The sequence below is a fragment of the Pelodiscus sinensis genome, chromosome 23 (genome assembly GCF_049634645.1).
Source record: "Pelodiscus sinensis isolate JC-2024 chromosome 23, ASM4963464v1, whole genome shotgun sequence".
NCBI classification, from domain to species: Eukaryota; Metazoa; Chordata; order Testudines; family Trionychidae; genus Pelodiscus; species Pelodiscus sinensis.
The window spans coordinates 11,986,299-12,011,548 of record NC_134733.1 but is presented as its reverse complement, the minus strand read 5'-3'; the positions used below and the strand labels follow the sequence as shown (position 1 = coordinate 12,011,548).

Here is a 25,250-nt window from a genome sequence, read left to right as displayed (position 1 = left end):
GGGAGGAAAAGAAACAAAAAATAAAAAAGAGCAGCACTGGGTGAAAAAGAACGAATGAAAGAATGAAAGGGAAAGGGGAGGGAAAAGAAGAGACCGGCACAGAAGGGGCTTTTTGTGTGTGTGTGTAAACTGAAAGAACAAGGGACAGGAAAAGAACAATTGTGCTGTACTTACCATAGTCGGAGAGACGAAAGCCGAATTCACTCAAATAATCAACTTTCATAATACTTAATTAATACCTAATTGCAACTGATTGCTCCCCGAATAACAAGTTGGTTTAAAATACTGATGTCATTGCTTTTGACGGACCTCCCCGAGAACACTTTGGCAGCAGAGTTCACTGGTGAAGGGGGGGGTGATGGGGGGGAGGAGAAGGCTGGCTGTCAAAAATGAAGGTGATTGGCAGGACAGAGCTTGGCCACACCTCCTGCCTGGCCTTCCCTACTGGCTAGAGGGCAGGTGAAAGATCAGGGTGCCTTCCCCAGCCTCTGCTCGCTGCCTCCCAGGGAAGATGCTGAGGGAACCAGCTCCCAGCTAGCGAGCTGAGCAGTTCTGACAAAAAGCCCAGCCAAGCAGCATTACCCTATCAGGGCTGCTTGCTAGGGGCCGGCCTTATTGGCTCTCTGCTTTCCCAAACCTTTGGCTCCCCAGGCGGGGAGGCGGGACTCGGGGAAAAAGAAAAGAAAAGAAAAGAAAAGAAAAGAAAAGAAAAGAAAAGAAAAGAAAAGAAAAGAAAAGAAAAGAAAAGAAAAGAAAAGAAAAGAGACACACGAGGTTGGTGATCACACACCCCATCAGGAACCAAACCCCAGCAGCCAGGAAGCTTAGTGGCATGGGTTCAAGGGATAGAGATTTAAAGCTCAATGTCTCTCTCTTCTCCCACCCCCGTCCTGTTTTAACTAGCAAAGCACTTTGCCTGGGGGATACATCCTGTAGGGGATTCTCTATGTTAAATAAAAGTTGGGTTGATACTGGTGATAGGGACTGACTTGAGTAGAATTAACTGGATTTTCACCGAGATCAGGATCTGACCCGAATCAAATTCTGCACAGGATTGCACCCCCTCCGAAGGGCCAAAATCAGACCTAGTGCAACTGGAAGCCACGCTTTAAGTTACTCCAGATTCATGTCAATGTAAAGGAGACTAGAATCCATTCTTTACTCTAAAGTCAGTCCCTTTTGACTACATGGGTACAGATGAGAGTACAGCGCAGGCCCTTCAAAGTGCTAAGCAAACATGAACTAATGGTTGTTCAGTATTTAACTTAGGGATTGCTTGGCAGAATTTGAGATACAATCGCATTTTGGGGGGGCTTTTGGTGTGGAAAGGAGTTGGGTATTTTTCTCCCCTCCTTAGGGTTGTTCCAGCATTTATTGCTACTTATTATTTCTCTCAATCAGAACAAACCCCACCAGACAAGAGGAAAAAATTCTGCAGAAATGCACCTTTGCATTTGTGTTGCACTCTGGCTTGCATCACACAGACGGCAGGCGTCAATGGATCGATGCTTGCACTGTGCTGGCCCCCACAGTATGCATATGGTCCCATACACCCAAAAGCTGGGACATACTGGGCCACAGTCTGAGCTCAGTTAGGCTACATCTACGGTGCAGCGCTATTTCTGGATACCGGAGGTATCCCAAAATACCTATTCCGCGTCTTTTGAGGGCGCCTGTTATTTCAAAACGTAACGGGCTCGCCATTCCAACGTCCCTGTAAACCTTATTCCACGAGGAGTAAGGGACGTTTTGGAATAGCAATTTATGTCTCAGTAAGTGCTGTGTAGACAGTGCCAAATTTCAAAATAAGCCATTTCGAAATTGACACAAAATAAGCGATGCAATTTGTGTAGCTCAAATTGTGTAGCTTATCTCAAGCTTCAGGTGCAGTGCAGATGCACCCTTACAGAGATGTAACTCTGGCGCTGCATGGGTACAGCCGAGATCAGGGCCTGGCTAGCTGATCCATTGAGCATAATGGGGTCCTGGGTTATGACTGGGAATTGCAATAAAAATAATCCTAGGTGAGCCGTCAGGATGCTTTTGTTAAGACGTCACCTAGAAAAGTTCTGAGTCTTTGCGCCAACAGGGCAGCACGAAACTTGAACTGAACAAAGGGCCAATGGAACCAAACAGTTCTCCCCAGACTATTGCATTAGTGATCTGATCACAGGAATCCCTGCAGCTTTAGAGAGAGAAAGACTGCGGGTGGATGAACATGAGGGGCTGTGCTGCGTGCAAGGCAGGGTGTCTGTGAGCGTGCACTAGTGCTAAAGAGAGAATGTCTGCATGTGAAAATTAATCCATGTATGGGTGCGAGAATGAACAAATGGGCGTGTTACAGTGTGTGTGGTGTGCAGTAGGGATGTTAAATATCAGTTAATTGAATAGCCGATTAACCTCATTAATTCTTATCGGTTATCTATTCTATAGTCCCTGGGGGTGGGACCAGCAGCCAGTGAGATCCAGTTCCACTCCCGAGGAATCCCTGCCACTCCGTGCTGCTGCCTCTGTATCAGAGGCAGCAGTTTTGGGTGCCAGGCAGGAGCTGGTCCACAAGGGGAGCCAGTTTAAAAACCAGCTTCCCTCACAGACTGCCTGCCTGCCATCCCACGCTGCTGCCTCTGATACAAAGGCAGCAGACCCTGTCTGGGCGGGGGCTGGGGTGGGGGAAAAGAGATGCCAGCAAGCCCTGAGCTCCCGGACCTGGTGTAAGCTGGTACTGAGCCTGGCTGCCTATCTGCCTGGCTCTTAATACACTTTAAATGCAGAACCACAATAAGGGTAGGTCCTGGACCCTGCACAAACCAGGACTGAGCTGGGCTGCTGACCAGCCTGCTAAAAAATGTATTGGCAGGGGGAGGGGGGAAATGGGCATAGTCTATAGCATTAACTGATAAACTTTTGCTTACTGGTTAATCGATTAATCAACTACACTATTACATCCCTAGTGTGCAGAGACGTCTGTGAGTGTGTAGTAAACAGTGTTGTGTGTGAGAGAATGTGTTTAGGGTAAGGCAGAGGGTGTGTACTAGTGTATGTGTGTGTATAAGTATAATATTTGTGTGTGTGTGTGTGTGTGTGTGTGTGTGTGTGTGTGAGAGAGAGAGAGAGAGAGAGAGAATGTATATGAGAGTACAATATGGGGGGTGTAAACAAGTGTAATACAGGAGAGTTCTGTATACACAAGTGTAATATGTGTGTGTGTGTACATTAATGTAATGTGGGATGACCCTGTACACAAGTGTACCATGGACGTATGTACACAGTACAAAACAAACTCAGGCCAGAGCAGTAGTGTTCCCTCTGAATTGTTGGGTGTTTTACTGGTTTATGTCACAAGCTTCAACATTATTTAAACACACTGGGCCAATCCCACTGCTAGCACAGGCCTCACGAAGTCAGTGCCATTACACCAGGGGTGTGTTTGGCCTCAACGAGGTTATGGTTTTTTTTGCCCTGAATTTCCTCATTTTTTGTTGCTTTTATTTTTAAGTAGAAAAGAATGTTAGGGAGGTTCTGAGAGGCGTGTTGGGTAAACACACACGAGTCTCTTTCTTTAAAACAAACGAACAAGAATATTTACATGATTAAATAAGTATTTTGAACAGGTTGTGAGTTCTTTTCTTAAATCGTCCTGTATTGGGCGACATGGATTCTGGCAGGGCAGGTTCTCGGGCAGAGTTTAAGGAATAGCCAATGAATGCCCAAACTACAACCCATAAATCCATTTTTTAGCTCAGGGACCCCATTGGTACAGTCATGGCAGGCCCTAAATCTGATGTGTAAAACTCTTTAGGACAACAAGAGGGGAAAGGGCGGGCGTTCACCAATGTGAACCAAAGAGAGTTTGAATCACGTTGCTGGGCTCTAGCCACCCTGACTTCCACTGCCACAAAACCAGACATAGTGCACAAGTCCAGAGAGAGTCCAACACAGGCCCCATTCACAGGTCAAGAACTGGGAGTGGCCATACAGGGTGGGGGTGTGGCCTTGATGCCCTAAGAGCAGGGGTGGGGAATAATTTTTGGCTGGAGGCCACTTCAAAAAGTTTTGAAGTGCCCCCAGGCCACTCAGAAGGGGAGGGGCCTAAACCAGAAGGGGCGGGGCCAGTATGCTTCTGGGCTACCCCAGCCACAGACCATGATTGGTCTGAGGGTGGGGGAGCCCCTTTGCCCCCCCTTCCCACTAGGCACCCACACCACGCCCTGCTGCGTGCTCCTCGCAGGGCAGGGGTAGGGCAGGAGGAGGCTTCGGGCGCTCTCCCTCCCCCAGGCCAATCAGGGCACTTTGATGTGCTGTGCGCTCCTCGCAGGGCTGAGGGAGGGCGAAGGAAGCTTTGTGCAGCTCCCCTGTCCCCAGGCTCTGGGGGCGGGGGAGCACCCAAAGCCTCCTCCCGCCCTGTCCCCACCCTGCTAGGAGCATGCGGCACTTCAAAGTGCTACGCGTTCCTTCCAGGGAGGGAGGAGGCTTCGCGTGCTCCCACCGCCCAATCAGGGCCTGGGGGCAGAGGAGCTGCACGAAGCTTCCTTCGCCCTGCCTCTGCCCTGCACGAGCATACGGCACTTTGAAGTGCCGCGTGCTCCTTGCAGGTGGGGGGGGGAGGGCAGAGGAAACTTTGCGTGCTCCTCCCGCCCCCAGGCCAATCAGGGGGTAGGGCAGGAGGAGGCTTTGGGCATTCCCCCACCCTCAGGGCCCAACTGGCTCGGGGGCAGGGGAACGGCAGGGCCTCCACGGGCCAGATCAACCCGCTTGGCGGGCTGGATTTGGTCTGCGGAGGCACTTTTGCCCATCCCTGCCTAAGAGTGAGGGCACTGACTGCCCTGTCCAAGTGTCAGAACAGCTGTCCAGTCAGAGGGCAGCTTCAGGTCAGGGCATTCACGCCTAGGGAAGAAAACTAGAGCTCCCAATCTGAGGGTATGTCCTTGCAGGAGGAATAACGGGTAGTTCAATTTAGGGTTTTAATTCAAAATACCGGGTCCCTGCCACGTGCAGACGCGGGCAGTTAGTCCAGACTTGTAAATTTCAAAAAGTGGCGACCGGCTGGGAAGATGCAAATCAAGCGCGGGATATTTAAATCCCAGGCTTGATTTGCAACGTCGAATGCCTACATTAGCCTACCTAGTTCGAACTACCCTGAGGGCTTCCAGGCCAGACTCCTTCCTCACTGACCTGGCCAATTATTGGGCCTGTGGGCTCCTTGGTGGAGCCGGGCCATGAATCCAGCCAAAGTGGAGCCCTTCACCTCGTTTTACACCAGCAGAAGCCAGAGGGACCAGATCCTGATATCTCGATGGCTTCCTGCCTCACTCATTTATTTAAAGACTCCCAAAGCCATTAGGCCACAATGCTCATTTCCAGCTTGAAGAAATCCAACGGCTACTTGAAAGGGACTGTCGGCCTTCATGGCTGGGATTGTAGGGCTTGATTTTGGCCTGGCACCTCCTTTCAGGGCCTACGATTCTTGGGAATCTCCCTTTTGTTCCAGACCATGAGGAACATTCTGTGTTAACACAGGTTTCTCCTCTCTAAAATTTCCTACAGACATACAAGAATTAAACGGTCGGAGCTCTTTTACCTGTCACCATAATTTGCTGAGAGCCGAGCTCTGTATTCCATGCCCCAGGCTGAGGCGAGCACACACCAACAATACACACACAGAGTGTACACACACTGTCATATAGACACACATGCCTCCTGAATGCATTTTTGTACTCCTGCACACATAAAAGTGAAGAGTATCACATTAATACATGTGCACACGACATGCACACACTCCTACAAAAAAAACCAGTATGCTCACACACTCAAATGTACACACATCCACAGGCCATCACACCAACCCACACTCTCCCCCCACCACCCACTGCAGACTCTGGTGTGGACTTCTCACCACCACTCCTGCTCCTCCTCCAGAAGCCACCTGCTGAGGAGCCTTTTCAAGTGAGGTCCACGCCTTGGAGCTGATGCAACTGGGAGGCTGCTTTTCTATCTTAGTGATCTCCAGTCACAGGATCAGGCTTTATTTCCCCATCCTCCCTCTTTGCCTCTTACCCAAGAAAAAGCTGCTCTTCCCTCCTACTGGGGCTGCTTGGCTTCTTGCTCCGTCAGGACCCTTTGTGAATTCATTTAGACAGCAGCTTTGCCCCCTCCCTACCACTAGGTCGGAGCTTCCCAAAGGCAGAATTGGTTCAGCACACACTCTAATTCCTGGACATGCTGACCTCCCAAATGCCTGGAAAAAGGGCAGTGCCTGTCACCCTGTCTTGCAGCTGCTGTGTTCCATCCCAGAGGTGGCTGCACTTCAGTAGTCCCTCCTCTGCCTCCAAGGGGCATTAAGAACTTTAATTAATTAATGTTTGCCAGGTTTTCGGAGATCCTTAGATGAAAGCTGTGATGAGAGGGCGAGGGGTGGTTAATTATTATCATTACATTTTACTGCTTTCCCCATGGAGGTTGTACCAGGGTTGAGCAGGGGATATGCCACATTTTGGAGGACCGTGTTATATGGGACATCACCCCCTGGTCATCTCCTCCCTCTTCATTTTTCTATTTATCTCGCTTTCCATTTCTTTTCTCTCTCTCTCTCCTCTGCTAGGGCTCACAAAGTGCCCTCTGCTCTAGACCCACCTGGGCTCTGGCTCTTGGGCTGGGGATCTGGCATCTCCAGGTTCCTCCACTCCTTCTTGCGCAGGGAATTTATTAGGCAAATGCTCTTGCCCTATTTCTGTAATTTTGTTTGATTTCTGTTTCATCAAGGGAGGTGCCCAGAGGCCTCCAGGCCTGGGCGGCAGGAGAGACAATCCGTGCTTTCTTCCCCTTTCCTGCTCTTTCACTCCTTTCTTTTCAATTCGGTTTCAATCACTTTGTTGGCATGACGAACCTGGCGAACACTGCCAAAGGCATGATGCCGAGTCTCAGGGTATAGGGCGGGGCCGTGGAGGGGCTTTGGCACCTGGGCCCAGCTCATGCCACTTTACTATTCCTTGGGCTTTTACTCAAGCCATTCGGCACTAGACCCCCACACCAAGCGCTCTGCCAGCAACCCTGGCCGGTCCAGCAGGTGTCCCAGCCCAGCGCTGCTTGCCATCTGACCACTTCCTCTGAGGAGCAAGCCAGAAAGCACTGAACGCACTCTGAGGAAGGCGACATGCTGCACATGGGCCCGGAGGGTGCTCGGGGAAAGGTATTTGAAGCAAGTCACAAAGATTTAGGGTAGAGGCAAGGGGTGTGGAGTGGGGGGGGGTGTAGATTTACCATGGAACCGAGTCCAGGAATGAATGTTCATAACCCTGAAATGTAAGGATGGTGCCCATAAAGCCAGCTCTGGTCTAGCCCAGAGTTCTCTGCTCTGAAACTACCCAAGACTCCATCTCTAGAAAGATCCCTCCAAATGGCACTGGCAGACCTGTTAGTACTAATTACTAACTACTAATTACTAATTAGTTCTATTGCAGTGCCTGAGACCCCCAATCATGGACCAGGACCCATTGTGCAAGATGCTGTACAGACACCGAACAAAAGGACACACCCTGCTCCAAAGAGTTAACAGTCTCAGGAGTTAAGAGTAGGGAACCTTTTTTGGGTCAGGAGCTACTGACCCACAGAAAAATCAGTCAGGGGCTGCACACAAGTGAGAAGCAAAAAAGAAAAACCAAACCCTCACCGATGTGGCCCGCAACTGAGGAGAAAGACGCTCCCCACATTCCCCTCACAAAGGGCCCAGACTAGTAGATTTTGTGTGATCCCGCCCTGTGGTGGGAAGGTTGGAGTGCCAGTGCAGACTCCCCAATGCTGGGCTGCATCTGGCCCCCGGGCCTTAATATTCCCACCCCTGTTAATCTGCCTCCCTCTGGTGCATACACACACTCCTGTGTGAAGGCATAAGTCCATGCAGAGGCACAAAAAAGCATGCACACATACATTCACACATTCATGACTAACATACGTATGCCGTGATGCTAATAACCTCATCCTGCACACACCAAGACACCACCTTGGGGTCTGTCTTGGACATTAAAATCGTGGCTGCGATGGTGAGTGGGTATTAAGTGAGACCTCTCTATGTCCAATTTGCAGCTCACAGGCCCCGCCCCCATGGCAGTGTGCAAATGGACACACTCCAAGGCTATGCCACAAGCCAAGGTGGCAGTGTTTGGCTTGGAGCATAGACACGCACCAAGTGGCACTGCCACCTCTCTCACTGCCCAACTCAGAGCAATCAAGGTGGGCTTGGGCTCCAGAAGGGGCATGGTGCAGGTGTGGAGCCCCCTGACAGGTAAGCGAGGTGGATGTGAGGGACAGACAAGCATGAGGCTGACTTTTAGGATACAGTCCCTATGCCCTATTGGAAAGTGAACTTGTTTCAATGGACAGAGCTGACCTGACTCAGGGAGGCGGAGGAGAAGAGGGTGGGTGAGATGGTGGCAGTGGTGACAGGAAGAGCAGGAGCAACTGCAATGGATACCTCCACGGGCATGGGTGTGGAAGGGGGCAGGGTTCAGTCATGTCAGCCTCTGGAGTGGATCTGTTTGGGATTAGAGAGGAGACAGGGCAGGAAGGAGGGAACCTAGGAGCAGGATGGGAAGTTCACAACTCCCTCTGCAGATGATGGGTTCTCTTGTAGAGGATGCAACAAGCCAGGGCCCTGTTCCAAAACTCCATGGAGCAGGAAAGGTACCGGAGGGGCCTGGGAGTAGGAGATGGGATAGGCAGCACACTCGATGACAGCTGCTGCTCAAAAGCATGCAGGTGGGCTGCTATGTAACTGAGAGCAGCCCATTCCCATGGGACAACTGTCATGATCACTTGAACGCTGTTCCTGTGGTGGCATTTGAGCAGGGAGCCCAATGGGGTGCAGATGGAGTGCGCTGATGAGGCAGGTGGGGCTGCATGGAGGCTGGCCCGGGATTCAGCATGATTAGACTGGCCAAGGGGAGAGTGAAGGCAAGTGACAAAGCAGGCAGGGAATGGGGGAAAGGGTGGAGAACAGAGCCCCGGGAACGCAGATGGTGGAGAAGGAAGGCCAAGAATGCTCCATGAGGCAGCATGCAACAGGGACCGAAGGGGGGAGATTTCCTCTCAGGCAAACCAGAAACGATAGGGAAGAATCTTCTCATGATGTCGGGTGTGAGAGTGTCACTGTGTATTGACACTACGTGTGCACAAGCATGAGTGCTGACATTACATGTGTATGCACGTTCTGACTGTGTGTGCATGCTGACATTACATATGTGTGTGTTCTGACATGCTGACATTATGTGGGCGTGTTCTGACATGGAGCATGCATGTTGACATTACATGTGCATGCGTGTGATTTGACATGGCACAGACACATTCATATGCAGCTATTGCACGTGCATGTGCTGTCACTGGGCGTGTATGCCTGTGCGCTGACACTGAGTTTGCGTGCATGAGGGTGCTGACACTGTACATATGCATGCTGGACACAACACACAGAGCTAATAAAGGCCCTAAAGGAAGTGCGGCCGAGCAGGAGGTTCTGACAACGGGCCAGGAGGGGGTAGAAGGAGGCAGTGGCAGGCGGAAAGTGTGAGACAGACGCAGAGATTGCATTACTGAAGGAGCCCGGGCTGGCAGTGCCGAGCTATCGTCCCTGTAATCCTGTTAGCCAGCAATCTCCATTCCGAAAGAGCTTCATTTCTTTGTGAATATTTGTAAACTAGATATCTAATGGAAAATTATAGGAAAATTATAGTGAAATTCATGACAAAGAAATCCGATTAGCCCTAATTCAATTATGCCATCTTAGCCCACACAGCACATTTCCCATTTTTTTCCCATAAATACCAATGCCAGGGGTCCGGGTAATCAAATAAAATTGAAAATCATCTTCCCATTAAATTCAATTAGCTGCAATTTCTAAAGCCTATCAGAGATTTTAATTACTAAATTATAAAATTCTCCAATGCTAAATTGAAACTAAAAAAATTGCACATCCTTATATTTCAGAGGAAAAAAACTGTGGAAACCTTGAAAAATACCCTTTTTCTCCCATTAGGGCCCACGTGAGGAGGGGCCTGGCAGCCGTCATCTACAGAATGATACTGGAGAGGACATTGACCGGGTCTCAGACAGGAAGAAGAAGAAGAGGGTGGCTGTCACACAGGGAAGGGGCTGGGATGCAGATGTCATTAAAACATAGAACCCAACCCCTTCCTAAACCAACTCGATTAAAAAAAACGAGCCTAGAAAGCTCCAGTGGAACCCTCAGTTGTGCTACCAGACTCCAGAGAACTTCCCACGGAAGCTGAGCTTGGTCGTCAAAACTCTGCCCTCTCACCTCGCTCATCCAGCCAACACTCTGCTGAGGGCAAGGGACATGACCACTCAGGGCTCACGGGAGTCAGGGGGCCACGTAGGGCAGCTCTGCTGCAGGCTTAAATTCTCCATCCAAAAGCCCTGGTGGCCAATGCAGTACACAGGTTGGTACCTAAGGTTACTTAGCATGCCAGCAAGTGATGGGCAGAGGAGAGCTGCTGCACTCCTCAGCTGTATGGCTGACCCCTGCTGCCACTCCCCAGAATAGCCCTGGAGATTTTCTGGCTGCTGGTAACTAGTACGTCTGACCTTTTCACTGACAAAATCCCCAAACACACAATCCCACAGGCTGCTATGCCCCAGCCCTACATGAAACAGAGCCCAGGGGACTCCAGCGCTAAAACCAACAATGCCGCCCCCAGTCTGGGTCCTGTAAACCAGCAGTTCCCAACGACAGACCAGTGCTGGTCCACGAACCCCTGGATGCTGGAACGCAGCGGCTGCCAGAGTTGAAGCCGGCTGTTCGAAGAGGCTCAGCTCCAGCAGCTGTGGTGGCTGATTTTGCCCAGCGGTGGTGCAGGGGCTGAGGCAGCGGTGGCAGGAGGAGGCGGAGCAGAAAGCATCTCCTTCCCTCCTCTCCCTTCCCCCCAGATAAGATGGCAGCCCGGCTGGAGCTCTGCGCTCCTTCCTGCCTCTACTCATGGGGGCGCAAGACGCACTTGGGGAGGGATGGGGCATGTTGCCAATGGCCACGCTCTCTAGAGAGGGCAGTCTCACTCTGGGGAGTGTGGATGTGGAATGGGGGGCAAAGGGTATTGGGTGAGGGCGTGGTGGGGTCACGGGACAAGAAGGTGTAGGCATGGGCTGTAGGGGTCAGAGGTTAAAGGGTTAAAGGGCATGTGGAATAGGGGTGGAGGTCAAAAGATGTTAGGTACTGGGAAACAAGGAACTGGGTTGAGCCTTGGCAGACTGGCAATATTTTATTTGCATGTACGTATATTCATTATTTGCACAATGAATATGCAAACAAAATAATACTGGTCCACCAAAAGTTTGTGAATGGGTTTGCTGGTCTGCATTATAAACCATTGCTGTATATCAACAGTAACACTATGGGCTTCAAGAGAGCTCCTCTGGCTTGACACCAGCCTAACCTGGCAGCTGCTACCTCGTGTGAAGGGTCCCCCAGTTAACAGCTGCTGTCTATGCTGGAGAACAATTCTGCCTGGTCACTTAACCTGAGCACTAGTAAAAATGAATCCCTCTATCTTGCTAGTTTCATGGGATTAATTTGGTGAACGGCTGCGCCCTTTGCCACCTGCCTAGGCCGATACCAAGTTATTTTGCTGGGCGGCTGAGAGTTGTCATGAGGGGAGTTGCCCACAGGCGGAACAAAACCAAAAAGCTAATGATTGGGGCTTTTTCTTTAATAAACAGGCAAACTGGCTGAGCCAGACTGTTGGTTGGGATCCTGCTCCTCTTTATCACCCCGCAGCCTCAGTGACACATTCGCCAAATCATCAGCATTTTGCAATGGGAGCTTGTTACCAAATACCATATTTTTTTTGCCAGGGAAGGGAAAAAATAAATCAATAATTAAGCAGCCCAAGCAGGGAGAAGTTGCTGGTTGGCTGGCGCGGCCGCCTCCGCGGGGATTGCTCAGGCAGCTGGCGCCAGGCCCAGCGTGCACCTAGGTTGCCGGCTCGCCCTGGAATGTGGCACTGGCACCTGAGCGCTACTTTATTTTACTACGAATTAATCAAAGTCTCTTCTGCAAACGTCTGCCACTAAATCACCACTGGCTGCGCTTCAAACACAATTCCCCTGTTTCAGGGACTCAGCACGGGGAGATTACCAGTTTCAGGTGAAAGGCTGAAGGGGGGTTTCCTCTCAGTGGAGCTCCTGGTATTCCCAGCCATTGGCATCCCCTGGCTGGAAGAGTAATAGGTTTCCCACGTCTCTGCTCTCATTCGCAACAGGGAACTGCAGCCACAGTCAGGACAGGCTGGGGCAAATCTGACTCCACTCTCTCACTCCGGTGCAGCTACACCAGCAAAGAACTGGGCTCAACTTGTCTCTGTGCACCTAATGAAGGCGGCAAGGACTGTATTTGTGCGCTGAGTTTGTTCAGTTCTGTGTATGTCTCTGTGCGTGTGCGAGTGTGCGATCACAAACTTGCAGGGCTGTACATTTGAATGACAGTCCATTTGGTCCCCCCGTGTAGGTGTGGGGTATGATTGTGTGCGTGTCCAGCTGTGTATGCCTAACTCTCCATGTGCGTAGCTACACAATTGCGTGTACGCATTTCTGAGATGGTGCTTCTTAAGTGAACAAGCATCCTTCCTGTCCAGCCAGCCCACACTAAAGGGTAGTACCCAGATGCTGATTGGCATGTCTTGGTCTTCTGCTCCTGGCTTCCCTGCCTCTCACTGGAGAGGCAGTGCTCCCTCGAGCCATGGGTGCATTGTAATCCCCCTCCACACTCCGCCTGTCTCAGAACCCTCCCGTATTTTCAGTGCTCACTAGACCGTGAATTCACCTTCATACCAGTTACAGGGTTATTAGTTTCTTCTGACGCCAGTAGCCACCAAACTCTCACTGGCAGCTCTGCCTTCAAGACATGCAGCCCTCCTCCCTAGGCCTGCCCCTCTGCCCCACACCTCTGACCAAGAGACACACGGAGGAGTATCTCACACCAGTGAGCTACAGCTACAGGCCATACACAACTGCCGTGGAAACAAGTGAGAACAAAGAGAGGAAAGAGAGAAGGAAAAAGAAAGATGAAGAGAGAAGAAACAGGGCAACAGAGAGCGATGAGGGAGACCCCCGAGTACACCATAGCCTCCCTTCAGACCCAAGCAGCCCTCTCGATCTGCTGACACTAATATTACACAGCTTATCCTCAAATCATGAAGGGGGTGGGGACCAAGCCCTCCCTGGGAGCTCCAGGAAAACAGACCGGGCCCTGCTGTGGACGGTGCTGGCACCACTGGGGAATAACAGGGGCTGCATGGGCTATACAGGGACAAGAATCCCTCCCCCACCCCCAGTGTCTGATGGAGCAATGGGCAGAGGAGCAGCCACACACAAACTCTACCTGATGGAGAGGAAAACTGCTCTGTGCCATGGGCAGCAAAGACTAATGGTCTGGCCCCATCCCTGTCCTAATGGCATGGAGTCACCTCTGCCCATTCCCCCCATCTTTGGCACAGAACCACTCTGGTTGCATCCCCCTCTCTTAGCACAGAGCCACCTCTGCCTGCACCCCTCTCTACCAGCACAGTCATTTCTGCCTACACCCCCCCTCTATCAGCACAGTCACTTCTGCTTACACTCCCATCTACCAGCAACGAGCCACCTCTACCTGTACACTCCCCATCAGCACAGTCACTTCTGCCCACACCCCTCTCTACCAGCACAGAGCCACTTCGGCCCTTCCCCCAGCTCAGAGCCACCTCTGTATGTACCCTCTTCCACTGGCACAGAGCGACCTCTGTCCCTCCCCACCCAGCAGTGCAACCCTGTCTACTCTCCCCTCCCAATTCAGGCAGGCTCCTGGGTCTGTTGGGCTTCCCCTTCTCTCAGCAGCTGGCTGCGAGTGTCATTCCTAGGAATTCCTGCATGACCCAGGGGACTGCACTGTGGAAGACACCTGATGAGGCTATACAGTGGACTAAAGAGACTCTGGCACCTTTTCAGAGTCAGGCTATTCTTCCTGGGGCCCAGGCCAGATCCCTCTTATGCTGATTGCACCCTTTCTGCCTACAGCAAGCCCCGGCTGTGCCCTCAGCTAGACACCTCCATTTCCCACCCTATGCAGTGACGTGGGGCGGCTGCAGGCTGCAGGCACACCCTCCAGCCCAGGGGTGGCTGCTTTTCTGTGGGTGACGGGATGCCACACACCTATCTAGCTACCTGCTCTAGAGTGTAAGGCGCTGAAAAGTGTCAGAGCTATAATCTTGCAGCAAACATGCTGAGACCACAACTTACCCTCTCCTCTCTGCTACATGCACAGGTGCGCGCACATTCATGCTCAGGACCTGTGCAAGCGGCCAGAGATTGGGGAGGAGTCCGTTGCCCCAGAGGCATGTTTGGATGTCCTGGCCTAGCTTCAGGGGCTACCACCCGGAAAGGAGTCCAGGAATATTCCTGAAAGCACTGGACAACTTGACAAAGATCTCAGTCCAGCCTCCCTCTGCCAGGAATGATGGAGCCCACCAGCACTTCCGTCCTAGCCCAAGCTCAGAGGCCATGGTGATGGCCACAGTATAGCAACATGAAGAGAATAGGGAAAGAAACCCAAAAGTTCCCACTCCCCTGAGATTTCTCCTTAGCACAAAAGGTGGCTCTCACAGGTGTTTTAGTTGGATCCATGGGGCCGGGAACAACACATCCCAGGGAATATATAGCTATGGTTCTCACGAGTAGAGTTAAAATACAGCAGGAAAAAGTCTCCCTTCACCTCCCAGCTCTCTGGATGAAAGGAGGGTGCATGGGGGAAACGTCCCTGGCCCTCCCCTCTCCCCCAATCTCCATAAAAGAAAGAGCTTTGTGCAAACAATAGATCAATGGATCCCCGCCCCTTCGGAAGGAAAACAAACACCAGGATCACCGCAAATTAGAGAATGTTTCGCTTCACTTCATCCAAACAGGCTGACAATTTTTTTGGGTTGTTGCCACGGCGACAGAATAACACAGCGTTCAGCCTGTTGCAGAACAATCAATTAAGTTAATGCCTCCCAGTGCCTGTTTACTCTTCCATTTAGGAGGTGCTTGCTGCTGCTCTCTCATTGTTGCATTTTCTCCTCCTTTGCGTCTTGTCTCCTTTCTCTTCTTTATTTCCCCTAAAATAAAAGTCCCCTCCCCTTAATATCCTCTCTTGATTGCTAACTTGTGGGGACGACTGTCTTGAATAAAGTTTCTTCTCCCTCTGCTTCATGCTCGCTTTGCCCCTGCCAGTAACAGACCGATCTTGGGAACACAACACAAACCACCTGATTCTACATACCTTTCCTTTCTCCCCTTGCAGACTGGCCAGTAACACACGAGTTATCACCCAAGGGAAGTGGGGCCACCCCCACACAGGTGTCAGTAACTGTCCCATTATTGCAGCATCTGGGACCTGCACCCAAAGTCCACTGAAGTCAATGGGAGTCCTTCCACTATGATTCTTCATTAATTACACCGAGTGCTGAGGGACCTGCAGAAGGGCTCTTTGTAAGCTCTAACGAGTGTCTCTCTCACTAACGGAAGTTGCTCCAATAAAATATACAACCTCACTCACCGTGTCTCCTATGGACCCCAGCCATGGATTAGGCCTACACTGTGCTAGATTCCGTACAGTCATGTAATGCAAAGATGCTTCTCGAGCAGGCTTTGGACCTGCCCAGAACCCCAGTCCAGTACAGCACCGCAACACATCCCTGTGGCTTGGATGGCGTTTAAGCAGGTGCTGAAAGTTAAGCACATGCTTAAGTGCTTTGCTGATCTGAGGTCTAGTCTGAGAGGGGAGGGGATAAACTGGCCCTTGAAAGGGGACATGGGCAAGAGCAAAACAAAGCTATTGTTTCTTTTTTCGCTCTTTAAAACATTAAAAGGACTGAGAGCATCGCCCATCCCCAGCAGTCTCCAGGCAGATGTGGATGCCAGCCATTGGACAGGCCCATGCACCTCTCCCCAGTGATCTCACGGGTTTCCATCTGCACCTCAAGCCGCTTGGGCAATGAAACTTGGCTGCTCAGCCCTGCTGCCTGTTTACAGTCACTTCCACATTCCCTCCTCAGCAGTAACGAGACCGAGCTCGCACCGTGCAAAGCACTTCACCAAGGGAGTAAATATCACAGCTCCGGGCTATGGCGGGGGGCAGGGCACAGAGAGGCAAAGTGACTTGTCCCGAACTAGCGGCAGAGCCTGTGCTAAAACCTGCTCCCTCAACTCCCAGACTGGTCATAGCCCTCGCCCCCTGCTAGCTCGCCAGCCCTGCATGGCTCTATGAAAACGCATAGAGATTCCAGAAGAGGTATTGTTGCCCCCTCCCTTTCGAAACAACATTTCAATGAAGGGCCTGTAGTAAACTAGTGGGCAGCATCTCTCTAAGGGTATGTCTACACTACAGCACTAATTCGAACTAACTTAATTCGAATTAGTTCATTCGAACTAAGCTCATTCGAATTAGTGCATCTAGACCTAAAAACTAATTCGAATTAGCATTTTGCTAATTTGAAATAGCATGTCCACATTGAGTGGACCCTGAACCAAAGTTAAGGCTGGCTGGAACCTGTGCCGTCAGGGCATCAGGTTAGGACTTAGAGCGTGGAGCTGCTGCCTCAGGCTAGCCAAGGGCTGTGCTTAAAGGGACCCCACCCCACCCCCGGACAGACAGTTCTCAGGGTTCCCCGCTTGCTTGTCTACCTCGATGAGGGACAGCAAAGCAGTCCTGTCTTGGAGTGCCCTGAGTGCCCACACTCGGCACATCACAGCACTCAGCCATCAGCCCGGCTGCACTTGCCGCAGGCTGCCATCTGAGAGGGTCAATTGGGGGGCTGTCAGGTTCCAGGAGGCCCTGCAGGAGAGCTTCCACCCCGAGGAGCCTGCAGAGCCACCCCAGTCCTCCCCATCCGGGGCTCATGCCCCATTCCTCCCTCACCTCCTTCCACTTACCCCTCCCTAGCCCCCCTTCCTGATGTAAAAAATGAAGGACACGTGTGTTCAAAAATAGAAACTCTCTTAATTTAACAAAACTGAGGGGGGGGGATCAACCTCTGGGGAGACTGGGAAAAGGAGGTGGGAGAGGGGAAGAGAGAAGGTGGGAGAGGAGAGGGAAAAACCTGGGAGGAAGGAGCTGGAAGGGGGAAGCCAGGGGAAGAAGGAGGAGGAGAAGTATAAAACTATGGTACGCCATATCTTCAGTACCATGTACAGATGTGGTCTCCTCACCTCAAAAAAGATATTTTGGCCTTGGAAAGGGTTCAGAAAAGGGCAACTACAATGATTAGGGGTTTGGAACAGGTCCCATATGAAGAGAGGCTAAAGAGACTGGGACTTTTCAGCTTAGAAAAGAGGAGACAGAGGGGGGATATGATAGAGGTCTATAAAAGCATAAGTGGTGTGGAGAGGGTGAATAAAGAAAAGTTCTTCATTAGTTCCCATAATAGAAGGACTAGAGGACACCAAATGAAATGAATGGACAGCAGGTTTAAAACTAATAAGCAAAAGTTCTTCTTCACACAGCACATAGTCAACCTGTGGAACTCCTTGCCACAGGAGGCTGTGAAGGCTAGAACTAGAACAGAGTTTAAAGAGAAGTTAGATAAATTCATGGAGGTTGGGTCCATGGAGTGCTATTAGCCAGGGGGGTAGGAATGGTGTCCCTGGCCTCTGTTTGTGGAAGGCTGGAGATGGATGGCACGAGACAAATCGCTTGGTCATTGTCTTCGGTCCATCCCCTCCGGGGTACCTGGTGTTGGCCGCTGTCGGCAGACAGGCTACTAGGCTAAATGGACCTTTGGTCTGACCCAGTATGGCCATTCTTCTGTTCTTATGTTCTAAGCTCAGGGCTCAGGGTTGGGGGTCTCACTGGATCATCTTGATTTTCATGCAAACCTGCTCCTGGGTTCGCATGTGGCCTTTGGTGGTCAGGCTGGCAGCCATCCTGTGCCTAGTGCAGAGGTTGTAGATGTTGGAGGCCTCCCCCCAAACCTTGATGAGGTCCACGATCTCCACACTAGACCAGGCGGGCTCCCACCTCTTGCAGCCCTGGGCAGGCTCCTGTGAGTCGCCAGCCTGGTCCCGGGAAGAGGAGGAGGGCTGGGTGGCAGCGGGTGGCTGGCTCATCTTGTGCCAGGTGCAGGGTATGCTGGCTGGGTGCTGGCAGGCTTGCAACTGGCACAAGCACCGTAGCTAGCCCGTGCTCCTTCAAGGGCTCCAGGGCCGGGAGGGGGGCAGAAGAGTTTCCCTGGTTGTGCCCAGAGTGGCCACCAGGGCAAGCTGGGAAGGGCTAGCCGCCAACTAGTTCAAATTAAGTGGCTACACAGCCCTTAATTCAAACTACTTAATTCGAACTAAGCGTTAGTCCTCATAGAATGAGGTTTACCTAGTTCGAATTAAGTGCTCCGCTAGTTCGAATTAAGTTCGAACTAGCGATTTGTATATATAGACGCTATGAAAGTTAATTCAAACTAACAGCTGTTAGTTCAAATTAACTTTGTAGTGTAGACATACCCTCAGGGGCATGGCAAGAGGGAGAGACACTGAGGCACAAGAAAACAACAAGGGCAGGATTCAGGCTAGCCCTGTGCAGAATCGGAAGAGCTCTGCTTCCCTAGGCCAATATTCTGTAGGGCATGGGAAGGAGACTGGAAAGGGAGTGAAGAATTCAATGTGCATAGGGAGAGAACGGGGGAAGGCAGGACACCCAGGTAATTTCTCCCCCATCATGCTGGCTGCAATGCGAACATTCTGGGCTTTGGTGAGCTGCTGTGCTGGGTAGGGGAGGGGTGGCCCCATCGACATTTTGCCTGGAGAACAAGTTGCCAGTGGAACCTGTTGGAGAAGGGGCTTGTTGACTGCTCCCTGTCCGTTACAGCCCAGATTATAAGCATATTGCACAGCACTCTCTGCACGGTGCTGGGGAAATCCAATACGCTGAAAGGTTAATGCAATCAATTAGGGTGACAAGGAAGTAAAGTAAAGCCTTTTGAGTAGATGAAAGGGAGAGAGAGGAAAGGAGACGGAGACTGAGAGAAAAGCAAAGAGAAAGGGAAGAAGGGGGAAGGAGGCAGGCCCATGGGACTGGTCTTGTGTATGGAGGGCTGTGAGTCGGAGGAGAGGAGGCTCAGTTTGTGACTTGTCCTGCAATATGAGGGGGTCAAGGACCCAGCGAGTCTGCTACTACCATGCCAGCCTGGGCTAGAGGATTCTCCCCAGTTTGCTGTCACTACTATACATTCAAACAAACAAACAAACAAACAAACAGAACAAGGAATCCTGTGGCACTTTAAAGACTCACAAATGTATTAGGGCATAAGCTTTTATGAGATATAGCTCACTTCTTCAGAGGCTCGAAGGGAAAGAAAAGAAATGTCACACTCCCATCTCTGTACCCCTTTCTTTTTTCTTTTCTTTTCACAGCTGAAGAAATGAGGGATGTTCGATGTCATGTATTTTAGTAATTGAGTAGCCTCAGCAATTTTTAGTAGTTACACAGTTGCTAAAATACTCCCGGGGGTGGGGCCGGCAGCCAGTGAGCTCCCAGCTCCCGGCCCCACTCCTGGGAAGCCCCCTGCTATCCCGCGCTGCTGCCTCTGTATCACAGTGCCTGTATCAGAGGCGGCAGTGCAGGGTGGCAGGCAGAGCCAGTCTGCGAGGGGAGGCGGTTTAAAAATCAGCTGCCTGTGCAGACTGGCTCCCACCTCCCTGATACAAGGGCAGCAAGGTGGGGGGACATGTGTAGTTGTTTGGATTAACCGATAAGCTCAGGTATAATAACAAAGCCGATGGCCATCTTGTTTTTGCTGAAATTGACTAACCCAGCTATCCCTCTGAAACTTGCCATATATTAGTTGTTTCTGATGATGTCCACAAGGTGCCAGGTGCTATCCAAACAGAAAAGCAAGCTGGGCCCTACCCCAGGGTGCTTCCACGCAGGGTCAGGGGCACAGGGTGTGGAGATCTAGCATGGGCACTGGCCATACCTGGGAACAGCATATTCCATAACACATCTGACCGGGGCATCAGTAAAATCCTTGCTAGGTCCATGCTATCTGACCATGGTCAGCTGGCAGGGATGTAAGTGAATAGTGGCTCGGGCACAAGACTGCCATGGAGGGAAGAGAAGGAGACAGGAAGAGAAGAAGAGCAGGAAAAGGAGAGTGAGGGACAGAGAAGGGGAGGACTCAAGGAAGAGCTGCATCTCTATCCATCTGTATCTGAGCACAGTGCCTATCCTTGGCAGCAGACGGGCTGCCCCAGTGGCTCTAGCTGCCTGGAAACTAGTTCACACCAGTCCCCTCCTCGCTGGAAAAGTTGGCAGTGTGTTGATCTCTGTGGCTGGGTTCTGCAGGAGCCTGGGCTGGATAATCCTAATGGCTTGGGAGTCTCTGCATCTCTGAGAGTCAAGGGCTTCCCTCTCTAGTGCTGTCACCCTCAACAAACAGGCAGTGCTGGGTCTGCCCTGGGAGCGCAGAGCAAGCCCTTTCTGGCTGGGGCAAGTGTGGGGAAGGTGTCTCCCGAGGGAGCATGCTGCAGCCCTGCACGGCTTGGAGGTGCCAGCCTCACAACATGGCATGCCGCTGCTCCTGCACAGCGGAGGCAAGCCATTCCCGAGTGCGTTGGGGGTTCCAGCCCCAGGGGCCTCAGCTAAATAAAGAGCCCACAGCCCTCCCACTGGCTGCCCCGGGTTGGAGAGGGAAGGGTGGCCCGGCTCCTGCTCTCTGACCCCCCAGCAAAGCGGCACTTCATTAACCTGGCCTGGCAGGTCGGCAAGTTCAGCCATGTCCTGCCACCGCTCTTGCTCTCGGCACGGCTGGGCCTGGGAGAACGTGACACCAGCTCGTTAGGACAAATTATGACGCCATAACCCCTGCCGCAATGTCCCTTAATATCCCTATTTAGCCAGAGACAATTGCTGGTGGGTTCCGCGCTCTTAAAGCAGCCTCGCAAAGGCACAAGCACTGAGGTTTCAAATCCCAAGGGACAGGAGGGAACCTAAGCTCTCAGTCCAGGGGCCTCCAGGAGAAGGCAGCTGGAGCCTGAGCTAGGTGCAAGTGATAGCCCCAGGCAGGAAAATGCAGAGTCACTGGGAAATCCGGGGGAAGCTGCCGGAGGCCAGTTCACAGCCCAAACCATTGCTCTCCACAGCAGCTGGTTCTGAGCCGAACTGAGCACAAGTTTCATTGCAACAAAGTGATCTCTGTCCAAAGTGCATTGAAAAAATGAACCAAGATTTCTGCTCAAAAGCCCAGCCTAATTTTACCCTGCCGAAGCCCCGGGTATCTCAGCCAGGTACCTCTGTCCCCTACCCAAATACTACACTGCATGGGGCTTTTTGGTGAACTCCTGCCTGTTTTCCATTTCTGTAAGAACTGTGTCAACACAGAGGCCTGGGGTTGGTGCATTCTGTTTCAGTGTTAATCCTAATCAGGGCATACCAGACAGGTCCAGTATATGGGCCTAGAAGCTAGCAGTGTGAGAGCGATGGATATAGAGTCCCTTCCAAGACAAGATCCTCGCAGCCCACAGAGTAACAGGACAGCTCTGGACAAAGGCAAAAAGCAAGAGCCTTGCTAGGGAGGTAGGGCTAGAGGCTGGTCTAGACTAATCCAGCGCTTACATGTCCTCAGCAAGTCAGTGCATAACAAATGAGACCAAAACCCAGCCAAGTGTCAAACTCAACCTGCTATGAAACAGAAGTGGGTATGGGTGGTGAGTTACATGGGCCCATGGTGCCCTGTGCTCCACCAAAATTTGGGAACATGGGCCTGGTTCCACTAATGTCTGGGCTTATATATTCAGGCCCCACACTTTGGGGTCACTGCACTTTAGGGGGACAGGGGCCAGGGCAACCTGAGAAGTTAGTGGGGATGCCTGGTACCAGCAGCAAGGAGCAACCCGGCCCCAGCCAACCCCTCTCCACTCCACTCCACCCTTTCCCCAGTCCCTATCCCCGCCAGGCCTCTTTCTGGTATCTACTCTTCCCCTGAGCAACACTGGGAGCTAGCAGAGCAGAGCAGAGCGGGGTAGGCTGGGGTCAGGTCACTCACTGCTGCCTGTGCCAGCCCCCCTGCTTGGCCCCCAGGCCACCCTGGACCCCATGTCCCACGGAAGCACAGGGCTCCCCAGAGCACAGGGCCTGGGACACTTGCCCTGGTCCATCCTATGGATGGGCTGGTTCTGCTTAGACCTGTTCTGGGCACCACCACAAATTATACAAACCTGGTGGCCATGGGAGAAAGCACCTCTCTGAACAACTGCACTGCCCCTGAGAAAACCCAACCTGGCCTCTTTTTTGAGGGAGTGCTGAGAGGGAGAAAATGGAAGGAGTGAAGAAGAGAAAAGAGTGAGAAGGAAAGAACTAGAGGACGAAAGAGAGAGCGAGAAAACACAAAACTGCCAGAGAAAAGAGTGAGAAACAAAAGGGGAAGGGAAAAGAACTCAAGACTGGCAACAGTGAAGGCAGGACAGAATGAGAGCAAAGGAAAAAGCAGCCAGGAAGAAGTGAGGGACTGAGAGGGAGAAGAAAGGGATGAGAAAAGAGCAAGAAGAGGGAGCACAGCGAGGGAGAGAGCTGTAACCAGGGTTGTGAAGCATGAAAAGGGAAGAATCTGCCTGTTCCTTTCAGCACTCGGAGCATGGTGCTCAGTAGTGACCTACACTGCGCCCGGCTGTGATCACGTTTTCAGGGCCACTGCCTGCAGATCCCAAACAATGATGGGGAGCCTTTGAAGTCAGAGAAAGAAGCCGCAATGTGAACGGGGCATTTTTTTGGGTGAGGGGGGAGAGAAAAAGTGAGGACTGAGCAGGCAGGGGAGAGAGGTTGCGAGGACAAAACAGAGAGTCGTTCCCAGCGGGGTGCCCCGAAATGAGAGAGACAAAAAGAAAACAAACAGTTTATGAGTAGGGCACATGCTGCCTGTGTCTGCGTCCCCCGCGCCGCCCGCCCCCCGTGCTCCCAGGGAGCCTTCTGTTCCCCAGCAATGATGGATGGACACACAGGGCCATTCACTCCTGCCATGTTACAGCAGAAATATTTACATAACACTGGCCTTCCACCGGTCACCTCTGACACTGCTGGGCCCAGTCCAGGGGCCCCTCTGACACAGCCTGGCCTGGGGGCTCCTCCAGTGTTGCCCAGGTGGAGATCACAAGCCCTGCTGATGCTGCGTGGCCTGAATCCACAGATCCCAGGTGGGTTTGACATGAGAACTAGACAACCAAGCTGGGAGGGGAGGAGCAGCATAGAGGTGAGGAGATGCTGAAAAGCTGAAAAGGAGCCAATGCCAGAGTGGGGAACAGATGTGCGGGGCTCCTGGCTCCCAGTTCTATGCTCAGGTCACTCCACTGTGTTTCCCTGTTAGCAACGGGATTCATTCAGCAGCCTCCCCGCTCCTAGCCCTTTGGGCAAGGGGGTTAAACCCCTGCATCTAGGGGGCGATGGCCTGTCTGCCATTGGGTTCCACACGCTGGGAGGCAGGGGACAAGGCCTACGTTTGGCCTTCGCTTCCTCAAGGCAGACGTGCTTCATTGAGGCTAACCAGCGAGAGCATCTCTTCGGGGCAACCCTAGCAGCACAGGTGGGTTTGACACCGTCACTGTGGGGGCGGACTAATGTCTGTCTGTCCATCCTTCACACTCTCCTAGGCTCGCCCATGTGTTTGGTTGAAATGGTGGTCAAAGCAGGAGGAAAGTTACCTGCAACCCACAGGCCTCCAGTGCAGTGTTCCCTCTAATCTTTTCCACCCGTGTGTGGATTTTTCCACATGCAGAATAAATTTTATGTGCACTGAGACACGTGTGAATGTGCACCACAAGTAGAAACAAAAAATCTACCTGTGGGCGCTCTGCTGAACTGTGGGTGGCATGTGAATCTGTCCTGAGCGGCCGTACATGCGATCAGCTTAAAGGGAACGCTGCTCTAATGCTCTTGACCTTAAGGTACATGCTGCTCCCCTTGTCATACTGCCACTACTCCACTGGTGGCACCCAGGAGCCTAAAGCAGCTCACTTGGAGCAGCTGTGGCTGTGCCAAGGGTCATTTATTGCAGCACAGATGCCGTCCTGGAACCTCAGATCTAATTCTAGTGCTCCCCAGATAAGACAAACTCTACCCTCCCCCTAACTCTTTGATCCCACAGCTCTCTCGGCACCTTCTCCACAAAGCACTCCAGTACATCACTGCAAACACCCCCTGCCAAGCTGCAAACAGGATTCTCAGCAAGCACGGACATCTCCAAAGGATTCCTACTAGTGCAATGGTGCCCAAGTGATGGGAGGTCACACTGAGCAAGACCACTGAGCGCCCTGAGTGCCTGACAGGTGGAGAAAGATTCAGTACCTTGGTAATGCCTCAGGAGGGGAAGTGCACACCTGGAAATGGGACCCGTGAGGAGAGGGTCAGAAGCAGCACAGGTTGCAGTGAGGAACACTGACAGACCCATGCCCTGCCACATCAGAGCCATGCCGCTGTTTTCTGAGCTACAAGTCTCTGTCCCCATTAGGGCTGAGCACGGACATCACTATTTCAGCTTGCCTCTGAGTCCAAGTCAATTCTCCAGAATAACCAGAGATGGAGACTCAGATACAAAGAAAGAAGAAAGCCCTCGTCCATCTCCTGCCAGGCCAGCCCAGGGGCTAAGAGGCACAGCCTGCTCTGCCCAGGAAGGCAGAGAGGTGACCAAGAGAGACCCCATGGAGAGGCAGGATCAGGAACCAATAGACACGGACACAAACACAAAGACACGGGGTTAGAGACACACAGGACATGTCTGCACTAGACCCTCCCAGTTAATCTCTCCCTCTATTGCTAATGGCAGTTCAGACTCCCCAGTTCTAGCCCCAGTGCAGACAAGGCCACAAAGACGAGGCCACAGATTGTGAGACACGCAGAGATAAAGAGAACCAGGAGGGCCTGGAGACATACCCATTGCAGCCTGGATGTCTCTCCTACCTTTCGGAGATTTCAAGGCCTTGTTCTTGCCTTTTTTGTAGCTGTAAAGTCACTTCATCCTGAGGAGGAAAGAGAGGGAAGAAGGTTAATGCCCCAGTGCCACCTGATTCAGGAAGCCAGGATACACAGGATGCTTAGGTCACTTTCTCATTCTCTCCGTGACAGAGCAGGGGGCTTGACCAACTACAAAAAGGGCAGGCTTAGGGCCTACGGGATTTGTCTGGCCACAAACCAGCCCTGCTCTACTTTCGGCTACACTGTGCACTGCAACGAGGCTTTTGTGCCATGGTGCTTGGGAGATACACAG

General features: G+C 51.9%; 1 protein-coding gene across 8 annotated transcripts in view; it reads right to left on the bottom strand.

The window, feature by feature from the left end:
• Nucleotides 1–25,250, bottom strand: part of CASZ1 (castor zinc finger 1) — a 272,945-nt gene that overhangs the window by 126,319 nt on the left and 121,376 nt on the right. For 3 of the 8 annotated variants that reach the window (XM_075906425.1, XM_075906426.1, XM_075906427.1), the window contains exon 3: nt 24,917–25,002. In XM_075906425.1, coding sequence (XP_075762540.1) covers nt 24,917–24,920 — 4 coding nt within the window. In that variant the 5' untranslated portion in view covers nt 24,921–25,002. Of the gene's footprint in view, nt 1–174; nt 658–24,916; nt 25,003–25,250 lie in introns of those variants that run through there. The other 5 variants (XM_075906431.1, XM_075906428.1, XM_075906429.1 and 2 more) reach the window with 4 other exon arrangements.